The sequence below is a fragment of the Somniosus microcephalus genome, chromosome 9, assembly GCF_052327205.1.
Source record: "Somniosus microcephalus isolate GS21.2 chromosome 9, FLI_Smic_1.0, whole genome shotgun sequence".
NCBI classification, from domain to species: domain Eukaryota; kingdom Metazoa; phylum Chordata; class Chondrichthyes; order Squaliformes; family Somniosidae; genus Somniosus; species Somniosus microcephalus.
The window spans coordinates 164,115,922-164,130,607 of NC_140995.1; the positions used below are offsets into that span (position 1 = coordinate 164,115,922).

Consider the following 14,686-nt stretch of genomic DNA (forward strand, 5'->3'; position numbering starts at 1 on the left):
GCACAAATTCCCAGACGGGTTGGAGAGGCCAGTAGCCTTTGCGTCTCGGTCACTAACCTCAGCCGAGTGCAACTACGCCCAGATTGACAGGGAGGCCCTCAGCCTAGTATGGGGAGTAAAAAAATTCAACCATTATCTGCATGGGCAGAAGTTCACCTTGCTGACTGACCACCAACCACTTGTCTCCATCTTTAATCCTAAGAAGGGCGTTCCAGTAATGACTGCACAGCGGTTACAAAGATGGTCCCTGTTTCTAGGGGCGAATCAATATGAAATAGAATATAAAGGCACGAAACAGCATGGGAACGCTGATGGGCTATCGCGCCTGCCACTGCCTACGGTGGAGGAAGCACCAGCAGTGGACCCTATCGAGATATTTTATTCGTCGATAATTGAACGATTGCCAGTAACAAACGCGGATATAGAGGAGACCCGCAATGATCCGACGCTGTCACGGGTATATGAATTGACGGTGAGGGGATGGCCAACACAGCGACTCACTGTTGCCAGCATTCTCATCCAGAAGAGAACAGCTGTCAGTATGCCAGGGGACAGTGATGTGTGGATCCAGAGTGGTGATTCCACCCAAGTTAAGGGAGAGAGTGCTAAAGGAGCTACATGAAGGTCATCTGGGGGGAGTGAAAATGAAAAGCCTTGCTAGGGCTTACGTGTGGTGGCCGGGAATCGATCAACAAATCGAAGACCTAACTAAGAGCTGCTTAGGATGCCAGAAGGTCCAAAATGCACCACCACATGCCCCTCTGCACCCATGGGAGTGGCCCTCCTCTCCATGGCAACGGGTGCACATTGATTTCGCTGGTCCATTCATGGACTCAATGTTCTTAATAGCAGTGGATGCTCATTCAAAGTGGCCTGAGGTGATAAAGATGTCTTCAACCACTACAGAGAAAACGATTGCAGTCCTACGGACCATATTTGCCAGAAACGGTTTGCCAGAGCAGATCTGCTCTGATAATGGACCACAGTTTGTGTCTGACGAGTTCCAAAAATTCATGAAAAGGAATGGGGTAAGGCATTACACATCCGCCCCGTATCATCCAGCCACCAATGGATTGGCTGAGAGGTTCGTACAAACCTTTAAGAAGGCGATAAAGGCCATGTGCGATGAGGAAATTCCACGACAGCATAAGATGGACAATTTCTTATTAGCCTACCGAAACGCGACACATGCAGTTACCAACCAGACCCCAGCCATGATGTTCTTTAACCGAAGGTTGAGATCTCGTCTGGACTTGCTCAGACCAAATGTGCGAAGAAATGTTGCGGACAAACAATTCCAGCACATCAACGAGAAGCCGACAAGGAGCTTCAATGTAGGGCAACCAGTCTTGGCCCGTGACTATCGAACAGAGAAGTGGCAACCCGGAACGATATGTACAAGGCAGGGGCCATTAATGTACACAGTGGATGTCGGGGAGAACATTGTGAGACACCACGTCGATCAGATGTTAGGGTCACAGGAAGGTGTCAACCCCATGTCTCGAGTACCTGGGGATGAACCCGACATACCGGTAGCATCTACTTCAGACCCAGTAGCAGTGGAACCCGATGAACTACCCGATGAAAAGGGGTCAGAATCGCCTCTGCACCAAGAACAAGAACCTCCGGAAAGGCGCTATCCCGAAAGGGTCAGGAAGCCGCCCCAAAGACTGAATCTATAAATGGACTTTTGTTATTGAATGTACACGTAAAAATGTAATTGTTATTTGAATATTAAGGGGGTATTATTAATCTAAAAAGGGAGGAATTGTAGTGCATATGCTTTAAGTCAGAACTACTTTTTACAGCTCCTGTATACTGCTGTAGTACCGGCAGTAACCACACCGGTATATAAGCTGCGCGCATGCCTCTGTACCCCAGTCTAGAGATCACCCTCCTCCAGTAAAGACCTGTTATTTGTTTATGTACAGCATCCGTGTAATTATTTATCCACTGAACCACGGATCTAACAGTTATTAATTGTGAGTTTTTTAAAAAAACAACCCCACTCAATGCAATAGGCATGTAATGGCTGTATTTCAGCATAAAGATGCAGCGTGGCAAGTTTAAAAGACTATAAATGCACTAGATGGCGCCTTTGAGCCATATATAAATCTCTACCTTTTACTTTTTGTTTTGTCTCCTCATCAGCAGTTTTGACTGTTGGGCTGTTGAAGGCTTTCAAGATAGCACTCTGTATGCGCTGCATCATAAAATAAGACATAGCACCTATGAGAATAGAACTTCTATTTTACAGGTAACAAATTATTAGCATTGCTCAGAACATTTGATAAATCATAATGCTTTATGAAGTCTGAGGCACCTGAATGTAAGGCATAGGGATATATAAACTATGAAACCAAAATACACAAGCTCCAGAAATTAGGGCCATTATCACAGTATAGAATGCACCGTTTTCTTGCAACCAAATTTATTTAAATTCCACACTGATGATTTGAATGCTCCAACAACTTTTCCTCTAATGAGACATCTTCTATACAATTTATTTTTTTCAATTCACAGCACTAGACCAAAAATAGAAAATCATAGGTATTTTTGTTGGTTTTAAGACATTTAAAACAGATAAGTTTGAAAAGTATAAATTTAAAAAAACTGCAAATGGGAATTACAAACAGAAAATGCTGGTATTTCACAGGTCAGTCAGCATCTGTGAAGACAAAGGACAGTTTAGCCTTTCTGGTGCATACCCTTCATCAGAACTGACCACTAAAAAATAAGCAAGCAAGTTAACACAGTTGGAAAAAAGACAGAAAATAGAAGAGAATTAAAAGCAAGGTAAGCAGGCAGAAAACTGCCAATGAGAAACTACCGAGGACTTATAAATATAACCAATCCTGAGTGACCAGCCATTGTTAGCTCTGTTATTCAAACTAATCAGTAGTGAGGTGCGACCAGCTGCATTAGAAAATACAGAAATGTAAGATCATATTCTTCAGAAGGATGAATGGAATATACTCCTCTCAAATTTAACCAAATACGCCGTCCATTCTCTATCAGCAGACAATGCATGCCATCAAGGCCGAGTTACTTAACCACTGAGTTCTGCTCATTACTTTTTTATAATTATCTCTAACAATCTTCGCGAGTACACCTGCATCCTCACTTTGCCATCATATGTAAAAAAAAAATACAAAGTATTTATTGGGCCAGAATTTGTGGTGGGTATGATGGTGTACCGTCATACCACCTTTGAAATGCACAACAAGTTCAGGATTTGCACAAAATCCCAAACTTGCAATCTGTCACGTTCAGACTTGAAAGAAAAGACAAGAAAACCGAATTGATGGCGCGGAGTTGGGTTAATTGCCCACCAATTATGTACGAAAATTTTACGGCTGGTGGAAACAGGCGCAGGCTGGAAATGGAAGCAATTTAGGATTTTGTCCATGGAAAGTATTTACTGTATTTGTCCATGAAAAGTTCAGAGGAAGCGAACTTGATTGATAAAATTATTTTTTTTTTGGCATCTATGTGGAGCATAAGCTTAAAACAAATTCAAGCTGAAAGTATAGATGTTTATCCCGGAAGGTTCTAGTAATGAGTGTTTGGTTTTTTTTTCCTTTCCAGAGATTATAAATGAATGAGACACCTTCTGGTTGATGATTGGAGCACCAGGCCCACGTGATCCCAGGAACACTTCCGCACTCAATGTGCTCCTGGGATCCGTGGGCCATTACGCTGCCCTCTAGTACGCAGCGTTAAGCAGCAAGTTCACGAAGGACGGTCTCCATCAGGTTAAGTTCGTATTCTATTTGGATGCCTGCGGCGTACTCTGTAGGTACGCTGCCGACCACAAAATCCAGGCCATTATCTTCAATATATCTTCCTCATCCATAATTATGACTCCTTGGTCCCTGAGCAGTCTTACCATCTCATTAACTATTCTTCAATTTCTATATGCTTACAAAACCCCATAACATTTCCCCTTTTTAGATCATCTAACCTCCCTTTTCACCGCCTCAATACAGTTTCTATATTAGAATAATAGAATGATACAGCACAGAAGGAGGCCATTCAGCTCATCCTGCCTGTGCTGGATATATTCCTCATGATTATTACATAGAATATGCAGCACAAACAGGCCATTCGGCCCAACTGGTCCATGCCGGTGTTTATGCTCCTCACGAGCCTCCTCCCACCCTACTTTATTTAACCCATCAGCTCTATTCCTTTTTCCCTATCTAGTTACCCTTAAATGCATCTGTGCTATTTGCCTCAGCTGCACCTTGTGGTAGTGAGTATAACATTCTAACCACTCTCTGGGTAAATACATTTCTCCTCTATTTCCTATTGGATTTATTAGTGACTATCTTATATTTATGGCCCCTAGTTTTGGTCTCCCTACAAGTGGAAACATTTTCTCTATGTCTACCCTTTCAAGCCATTTCATAATCTTAAAGACCTCTATCAGGTTACCCCTTAGCCTTCCCTTTCTAGAGAAAAGAGCCCCAGTCTAGTGAGTCTTAGCATTGTTAGCCTAATTTTATAATATGCCTCTTTTTAAGTTTCAAATTGGTTTTAATTTCTCTACATATCCATGGAAGTTCTTTGATGCACCTCCTTTTCACCTTATAGGAATATATTCTATACTCTATCCATCTCATATTTGAAAATTTCCATTGCTGATCTCTTGACCCGTTTGCTAAGTTTTCTTCCTCATTAATTTGGACCAAATGCCTCTGTCACTCCACCTCCCTCTCTGCCTTCAAGAACCTTCTTAAATCCCACCTCTTTGACCAAGCTTCTATTCACCCCGGCTAATTTCTCCTTCTTTGGCTCAACATCCATTTTTTAAAATGATATCTATATGAAGCACCTTGGGGCATATACAAGCGCTAGTTGTTATTGTTTTCTCACTGAACTTTGCCTTTTTCCAATCCAATAACCTTATTTTTATTTATTTTTCTATTCCTATATTGAAACTAATTATGTTGTCGTCACTATGTCCCAATTGTTGTCTTATCAGCTATTTGCCCCACTTCATTTCCCAGAACTAAATTAAAAAATGGTTCTTTTTTTATTGGACTAGAAACATAATAATCTAGGAGGCAGTCTTAGATATAATCTAAAAAGCATTCCCCAGTTTGACCAGTTGCAATACCTTTATTCCAGTCTATCTTGGGATAGTTACATTCACCCAATATTATTGCTCTGTGTATCTCTCGAAACTGTATGCACATCCTCTCTCTCTCGTCTCCACTGTTCAGTAGCCTGTACTGCACCCTGAGAATTGAACCATTTCCTTTCCTTTTAAAAAAAACTCTACTCATATGTATTCCGTAACCCCCCTTGTATATTCCTACATTCTGTGTTCGAATCCTTTACAAACACTAGCACTCCATCCCCTTTTTTCTCATTCACATCTTAACTGAAAATGTTATAACCAGAATTAAGTTTCTAATCCTGTCATAACCTATGTCACATCTACATAATAGCTACTATATCATATTCCTCCATAATTATTAATGCTTCTAACTCTCCAATTTTGTTTTGAATACTTTGTGTATTTACATAAACACCACTCATTCTGGACCCCAAATGTTTGGAACATTAACCCTTATTTGTAATTCTGCTTTTCTTCATTTAATTTTGATATCATTGGTTCCTTCTGCAAGAGTGGTCTTAGTTTTCACCACCTCAAAACCTCTTTCTTTCTCTTCCTTCTCTGACCGTTTCCTTTTAATTCCTTCTATACCAAACAACTTTATTAATTCTGCTCTCCCTGTAGTTTCAAAACTAAAAGTTTAATTTCTCCCCCACTGCTTTCTTCACCCTCTCTGAAAAGACATTAGTACTGTTTCGGTTCAAGTGAAGCCTGTTGCTCTTGGTGTAGCCTTCCTTTGTTGCAGAACATGTTCCAAGAATGTGAACCTCTCCCTCTTGCATGAGCCCTGCAGCTACAAGTTGACCTTCCTAATCTTTATCTCCTTAAATTGTCCAGTGCGTGGCAAAGGAAACAATAGAGATTACCACTCCTGAAGTCTTGTTTTTTAATCTTGTGCCCAACTCCTCAAGCTCCCACTGCAAGATGTCAAACATACTTCTAATTCATTGGTTCCAACATGGAACATGGCTTTTGGCTGCTGTCCCTCCCTTCCCAGAAGTTTTTCCACCTGTTCTATGATGTCCTTCATTTAGCCACTGTGAGGCAACATACCATTTGGATTCCTGGTAACGGCTGGGGAAAAAAAGGCCATTTATTCCCGATTACAGAATCTCCCACAACTACAAATCTCCTATGCTTCTAAGTCTACCAGCTTTTCGCTGCGCCCCCTACCAGGTTGTGCCTTGTTCCATGGTGCCACAACATTGCTCAGGACCACCATCCTCAGAGTAACTGTCCATCTCATTCTTGTTCAACATCTCTGTAACATCGCTCTCCTCATATATGCCTGTCATCTCCAGACTCGATTACTCCAATGTTCTCCTTGCTAACCTCCCACCTTCTAGCCTCTAAGAACTTCAGCTGATCCAAAACTCTGCTCTCTCTATCCTATTGTGCACCAAATCCCACTCACCCATCACCCTGTCTTGGCTGCCCTACATTGGCTCCCGGTCCCTCAATGCCTTAAATTTAAAATTCTCACCTTCCACCCCTTCCTAACTCTGTAACCTGCTCCAGCCCTACAATTTCTCACTCCCATATTCTCAGTTAGTCTGACTATCCTCTTGTGCACACCCTTCTTTTCGCCCCACTACTGGCGGCCATGCCTTAAGCCCTATGCTTTGGAATTCCCTTCTTAAACTTCTCCGCCTCTCTACCTCTCGTCTCCTTTGAGACCATCCTAAAAGCCCACCTCTCTGGCCAAGCTTTTGGTCAACCCTCCTAATCACTCATTCCTTAACTCAATAATAATTTTTGTATGCCTATGTGAAGTGCTTTGGGATTTTTTTCTATATTGTAGGTGATGGCACAGTGCAGGGGGGTGGAGGTGGGTGGGGTTGCAGGAGGGGAAGGGGGTTGATGAGGTTAGCTCCCAAAGGGCATACTTGAGGAAAGGTCAGCAAGAGAGGAGAATCAGCCAGTTGGGGGTTACTGCTCTTCAGGAGATAGCAACAGAGCTATGATGGACCCTTCGGAAGATGCTGAGAAAGGCACAGAGGGTGCCCGTGGGCTTACTCAAAGGGGCTGGAAGACTGGGACAACAGCTGGAGAGAAGGAAAGCATAGCAGTAATGATGAGTTGGGGTAGGGAATAAGGGGAACAAAGTACTTGAGAGGGGAGAAATGAAAGGTTATATAAGTGAGGGGAAGGGGAGAAGAGAGTAACAAAATGTCCAAGAGATGTCAAAAAAGGAGATAGAAATAATGGGTTTTGGTCTGGAGCAGCAGCCAAAATGCACATGGAAATTATTCTTTGTATGCTTCCCACTGCCAATTCTGGAGGTGGAAGTATCATTTACAGGATTGGCCTCAGATTAAGTGAAAGACATTTTTTCTGCCAACTGACTGCCACCAGATTAAGGATTGACAAGGTTTTATTATGGACATGGCCGGGTCAATCTTTGATGTGTTTTTACCAATTACTCTCAGACATGAGATCACATTCGCTGTGTGGTGGTGCAGTTAGGGTTAAAAATTAATCAACATAGACTCAAGCTTGTTGCAAGTTTTATTTTCAGAGTTGGCAATATACAACACTGTTAATTAGTAAAGCTTAGTACAGGAAACTTTCTGGTACCCGGCACTGACGGGACCGAGCTGGTGTCGTTAGATCAAAACTGCCGTATAATCCAGCCCTAATGTTAAAACATACAGAGCTTTTCAGCTCCGTGTGAATCAACAAACCCTGTTGCTTAGCAACAGCTTCAAAACAGTCGGCTGCAGCTGCAAGCGTCTCTAGCTGAAGCTGTTGCTTAGCTACAGACCTTGCAGAGCCTGACTGGGAAAAAAAGCAACGAGAAGTAAAAAAACTTATAGAAAACGGCTCCTGAAAATTGCCGGTAGATAGAGCTTTCCGGACTTTTAACCTCCGGTTAAACGAAAGTTTCCTGTAAAAGGAGAAATCTATGACCTCAATATTTCTGAGCTATGTAGTTTTCGATGGAACAGAAACTCCGCATTTAAACAATTCTAAATATCTGCATTAGCTTTTACAGAAGGATTGAACAAAGAATTCTAAAAGGACTTTAAAAGTCAAGGACTAACGTAGTGAGATGACTGGTGAAAAATGACACGGCTGAGCTTTTATTAAAAGAAAAAATAGCATCCCTTGGATTTATAGCTTCCCATACAATCACATACTTTAAAATGAGCTTTGTGCCCAAAAACAAATGATGTATAGACACTCCTAAAACAATGTTCATATGGTATATAATTAAACCTATGTTTGTTGCCCTACTTTTATGCAGTACTGGCCCATTTGAGATGATGACCTGGTCAGCGAGTTTGTTCTCCATTTGCCCTTTCCACCCTATGACCAACAATATAGTCACACTAGCAGTCAATAGGTAATTGCTCAGCTGAATACCCCTAAATAGGTTTAGGACTATCAACAGCCCCTTTTGTGAAGCTTTGTGCATTGAACCATTTATTTAGGTCAAACAAAGACATCATCCCTGCATGGTCAGGGTGCTAGTGACAGTGGTGAAAGACATTAATCAATTAGCAGCAGGCTTCAACTATTTCTAAGCCTCTGCACTAACCAATCTATTGCAAATAATATTGGAAAAAATTGCCCTGCAGGACTTGTCGATTGTCATCCTCCCATCATCTTTAAGTTCCCTCCCCCCTTCTCCAACACACAGTCAAGTTGCAATTGTGATTTCACACTGAAGTGGGTGTGGGTATGCAGTTCAAGAATAAAGTGTCTGAACTGTAAAAGGTAACAATAATCAGCTTTACGCCTTATACTGTGTTTCTTGGGAGACAAACACAGTCATCAAGTTTGAAGGGTTTTGTTAAGCTCACTAGCAAGGATAATTCATGCACATTACAACATATCCTTCATGGGGTTTTCTAAACAGCCTGAACAAGAGAATGTTCGTGGTGGTAATCCTGCTAAAGGATTCTGGTGGCAGGCACGTCGCTGCGGGCTCTCTCCCTCTCTCAACACCACATGGTTGTGACACTCCACAACAATAACTCGATTAACAGCTGTGGTGTTCCCAGGACAGACAATGCTGTGCTGCTCGGGTACCCGCGGTTCTGACTGGCACAACTGTCACTGCTGTGCAGTTTGAATAGATCCATAGACCTGCCAGTCTAATTTTGTCACACCGTCTAGAGCCCTTCAAATCATTGCTATGTCTCTGCCCTACTAGCTGTGTCCCTCACTACTCTGCCCAAGGATATACAATGACAGTCAAAAATAATTTACAGTTTAAATTGAAAACAGGCTTCACTGCATGATACAAGGCATTAAGCAGCCATAGGTGCAACTCTATACTTGATGCATTAATAGTAAATGTTTACAATTACAAACAATTTGAATGTAATGTGACCTTACTATATATTCGTTTATCGAATAAACATTATACTGCAAAGGACTCCACAATAATGCCAAGGACTTGGTTTTTTAATCTAATCTTTCTCACATTCATCTCACCCGTCAAGATTTCCTGTGTCACTTCTATGATGAGATAGTAGGCAGGAGACCCACTTGAAGGTCTCTGCATGGTATCTCTAAACTGGTCAATGGAGAGGAATCAAGAATGACATAGATTAACTCTCTCTTTGATTTTCCTCTCACTCACTCAAGAAAGTAGCTTTCTTGGCACATTCCCAGGTGACCTCTTCCGCTGTTGGAAACTCTCACTGCAGGCAAATGAAGGGAAATAACTCATTGGGATACTCTAGCACACCAATGCATTGCATCATTTAGGCCAAAGCTAATAAAGAGTTATGACAAAATAGGAAAATTCTGCATTTTATTTCATAGTTTTGAAATAGCTAGAGTTAAAATAGCTAGAGTCATTCTTTCCTTCCCTAATGTCAAAATGAAGGCCTGGAGACAAACTGTCTACAGGACCAGACCCAGTTGAGTGACCTGGAAATTAGTCAGGATGCAGGGACATTATTACTGGTGCTAATCAAATTGTACAGTATATGGTTTACACATTAACAGGTACTTAGAAACCAGATGTGTAAGCACCTACTCATCAACATTATATGCAATTGTTCCAATTACTGGTATCTTTAAATCATGGATGATTGATAACTGTGACTTATGAGGCTTTATGACTGGCTAATTCAACACTTAATTTTGGGAGGTTGTTTAAAAATTTAGATTTAAAGTGAATCATGCTAGTTGAAAGCGTGGTTTCTCCCATCAACTTTATTTCTGGCAGGAAATCCAAACTTCATGGATTGAATAAAGATTTAGATCAAACACGTACAGGTTGAACTTCCCGAATCCAGCAACCTCGGGACCGAGGCCGAGCCGGTTTTCCGGACTTCGGAACGTGTTTCTGATGTCCGAAGTCCGGAAGCGCCCGAGCCCAGGTTGCTATATTTCCGGATTTCGGACATCAGAAACACGTGCAGAGTCCAGAAATGCCTGGGCCCAGGTTGCGCTATTTCCAGTTTTTGATAAGCCTCCCTCAGGGTGTGCGGATTTCGGAACATTTTACGGATTCTGGACCCCTGCCACCAATCATCCCGGAGTCCGGTTTCCGAAACTCCGGATTTGGGGTGCTCAACTTGTACAACCTTCTAGCTGGAAGGTTGACCAAGAGATAAATTTGACATTTTTTATTCAAAGGTCTTGCTGCTTATTGGACTCTCTAAGAATTGCATTCTAAGAAGGATATTTTAAGCCCTTATGGTCTGGTTCCAACTTTAAGTACTGTGTTGATTCATTTGGCTTCTGTGTATTAATTAGACTGTAAATAAATAGTTTTAGTCTATATGTATTGGTCTCAAGTGAAGTATTTTCTACCTTTCAGAGGAGGTAGAAAATGTTTTGGGTATCTTAACATGATCTTCAGTAAACTATATACTTCATTACAGATTGTTAAACCAGAATACATTGGCCTAGAAATTGGGTTGGTAGCGCCGGCGTTGAGCGCCTAAAGAGACCTAGAATTGGGGCGAAGCCCTATGTTGGGGCGAGCGCTATGAGGATAGCGCCGACTCAGAAATTGAATATACATTTAGCGCCTGCGCTAAGTGTTTGCGCGCGCCCGCGAGCGCAAATGGCTCATGACGTCATTTCAGTGTGCAACGCCTTTTAGGAGCGCCTGAGCGCATATTGGGTGGTGCCCGGAGCCTTAGCGCCCAGCGTTATTAGTGACAGTTTGAAGGAGGGCTAACAGGCCCTTCTCGGAGTAGGGCGGCGCTATTTAAAGGGGACAGCTCTAGTGCAGAATCTTCTGCCACTTGGCCTGCTCATTGCGATCGCTGCTGGAGAGAGTTGGCGAGCTAATGTGGAGCGGAGTTCTGGGATTTGAGCTTTACAGTACTTGGGACCTTCAACCCTGTCCGAAGCACTTGCAGCACTACACCTAAAAGCCTTTTGACCAACTGGCATCCGAATGGGAGCTTGTTTGGAGGGCGACGGCCTCATCACCCAACACTATGCAGGGGCAGAGAGACGGCGGGAGAGGGGGCCGGGATTGTCCAGAAGGAGGAGGGGCAATGGAGGTCGGCCAATCCGACGGGAGGCTGCGAGGGTCTTTAGGCAGCAGGTGACAAGCCTTGACATGTCGGAGGAGCAGTGTTTGCGCAGGCTCCGAATCTGGAGGGACATTGTTACTGATCTGTGCCACCTGCTTGGTCAGGAGCTGCAGCCGCGTGAACGCTGCAGAACCTCTCTGTCCGTGATGGCTACACTGACTGAAGGCCTCCATTTTTATGCCAACGGCTCCTTTCAGTCAGCCATTGGGGACAATGCGACTGTCGCTCAGGCTGCAGTCCGCTGTTGCATCCGGCAAGTGACAGATGCCCTTTATAAGCGAACGCGTCCATTCATTACCTTCCCTCGGACCCTGCACAAGCAGGCGGAGGAGGAGGAGGAGGAGGAAGAGCAGGCGGAGGAGGAGGAGGAGGAGGAGGAAGATGGAAGGGCTGCTGAAAGTGGAAGGTCCATTCATCAGAGGCTCCTCTGGACTCGTCTCGACACCCGTGGCGGAATGATGAGAGTCTTACCTCATGGGCCCTTTGGATGTTTGAGGGCCTCTGCATGCCAGCATCACCGAAAGTAGTCACATGCACCAAGCAACATTTAAACTTCCGTTTATTGACACAAAAGTCTTTCATTACAGCTAAACAACGTAAAGTGAGCAGAAACCATCACTGCCAAAATAAAAGTGACCTGTTCGGCAAAGCAGCAAAACTCAACAAAAATCTGCACCTATAGCAGCAGGTGAGGCTGTCCGTGAATTTGGACAAACAAACGTCTCAGCACCTCCCTCTACAACTGGCCCCTTGAGGGAGAACGACTTCTCGTTCGCGCCCGGCCCCCTTCCCGCCCTGCTGCTCCTACGTAATTGCACCCCAGTGGCGGCCTCAAGGCTGGGGGACGCTTGCCGACTGTCTGGAAGCGCAGAAGCCCCCGAGGCACGGCCTGGCCGACCTCTGGGCTTGGAGGGTGCGGACGCGGGATGCTTGCTTTGAGCATGGCTGGGAGCAGTGTGGCCTGCAGGTGGTGGCAGCTGCAATGCAGGCGTCCCAGCGCTGGCATGTGCAATGGTCTCCTGCCGAGAGAGGACACCTGTACCATGGTCGGACGACACACTGGCTATCTGAGGGGAGCGGCTCGGCTCATCCGCCACAATCGCAAGCTCCATGGATTCCTGGCCTTGTACGGGAGTGGAAGGGCCTGGTGTGATCCTATCTGATGCAGAGAGGGTGGCTGCAGTGAGACATCGCGTTGCGTCAATCTGGCTGTGGAGGAGCCCAGCAAGTGAATGCGTGGCAACAGTGAGGACCTGTGTGCCAGGTGCCAGTGCTTCGGAGAAGGCCTGGACAGTTCTTCCCATGGCTTCGGACAAGGCAGGAGCCGACCGCTCCACTGCCTCGGACAAGCCCTGCACAGACCTTTCCAGGGATTGTCCGAAGCCCTGAACAGTCCTTTCCATTGCCGACTCAAAGCCGTGGACAGTCCTCTCCATTGTTGGGCCGAAGCCCTGGATAGTCCTGTCCATTGTGGCCCCGAAGCCCTGGATAGACCTGTCCATTGTTTCCCCGAACACCTGGAGAGACCTCTCCATTGTTGCGCCAAAGCCCTGCAGAGTCCTCTCCATTGTTGCCCCGAAGTCCAACATACTACTAGCCAATGAATCTATTGACTCAGGCATCTTCTCCACTGCAGCCATCAGCTCCGTGTGTCTGACCCGGGCCTGTTTGCTCATCTCTGCCAGGCACCGGACCTCATCTGCACTCTGTGCAGCAGTCATGACGACCTGCCTTGCCCTGCGGGGAGACGGTGGCCGAACTTGCCTATCCCCCCTGCGTTGCTCCATGCCGCTTGGTCCGGCAACTGGTTCATCCTCAGAGCCACCCCCCCCCTCCCCTCCAGGGGACTACTATCCCCAGTCTGCAGATGTCTCAGCTCCCCGGATTCTGCAACGGCTGGTCCGGATTCCTCCTGGTCCTCGCCTCCGGTGGCACTGGAGCTTCAGCGCGTTGAAGGGGAGGTTTGGTTACATGAGGCCTTGAGACATCATCGCATGCCCCCCATTGTGCAAGAGCCCTTACATGAGGCCTTGAGACATCTGTCCATGTGTCTGCCCAGAAAGGGCCATGGGTGCATACTGACAGATGGCCAGTGGCGCATCATTGCAGCAGGGTGCCCGAAGTCAGCTGCAGATGGAGGGAAGCACAAGTTTGGTAAACCATCACTCACCCTAACGATCCGTGTGAGGTCGTTGAATTTCTTCCTGCACTGAACAGGGGTCCTGGTCGCCATGCTGCTGGAGTTGACCCTCACAGCAACCTCCCTCCAAGATCGTCGGTAAGCCTTCTGATTTGGCCTCTTGCCATTATCCGGGTACAGCACCTGTCGACGGTGTTCAACTGCAGCCACCAACTGGTCCAGAGCCTCAGTGCTGAAGCGCTCTGCTCTCTGCCTAACCTTCTCCATAATGATGAACTTTGTACCGCCAGACAAGGGCGAGCGCCAAATCTGAGGCCTACAGGGCGTTGGGTGTTGAAGCTCAGTCTGACTGACCCACCCCTTTAAGAGCCGGCCGGCGCCTGGAGGTCTCCTGCTTTCCCGTAATTGAGTTCACCTGCGCTGCGCCCGTCCGCGTCGAAATTGGAGTAGCGCCTGACCTTTTGCGCCTTAAGAGCACCGTGCAACGGCTGATTTAGCGCCTGAATCCCCTTTGGGGGCGATGCAACCCAATATCGCCCCAGGCGCGGATAGCTCTCGTCTGGCTATAAACTTGGCTCATCGCCAGTTCTAACGCCTCAAACGGGGCTATACCCAATTTCTAGGCCATTATTCAATACAGGGCAGGTATAAGGGCTCAGGTGACTGATCAAAGGAGCCTCAGTCTGCTTATGCAAACTGCATTTTTGTCACAAACACAAAAGTGTTGAGGAAAAGTACTAAATTAAACAAGGTTTACGGTATAGCACACATCCTTTTCTTATGAATTCTGTTTATATCATTTTATGAAACCTACAATTAAAATTTGATTCTTAAAGGATAATTTTCCAAAATTCCGAATGAAAAATTTGTCTTAGACCAACTAAATGTCATCTTATTCCCTCCTCACAC

The 14,686-nt window shown here is 45.1% G+C and overlaps 1 protein-coding gene across 7 annotated transcripts in view; it reads right to left on the reverse strand.

Annotated features, from left to right (window-relative positions):
- usp45 (ubiquitin specific peptidase 45) overlaps window positions 1-14,686 on the reverse strand; it is a 174,317-nt gene that overhangs the window by 31,737 nt on the left and 127,894 nt on the right. For all 7 annotated transcript variants that reach the window (XR_015079571.1, XM_085997447.1, XM_085997444.1 and 4 more), the window contains exon 10: window positions 2,122-2,203. Coding sequence is in view for 6 of the 7 variants with exons in the window: in XM_085997447.1 (XP_085853573.1) it covers window positions 2,122-2,203 (82 nt within the window). In the remaining variant the exon portion in view is untranslated. The remainder of the gene's footprint in view (window positions 1-2,121; window positions 2,204-14,686) is intronic.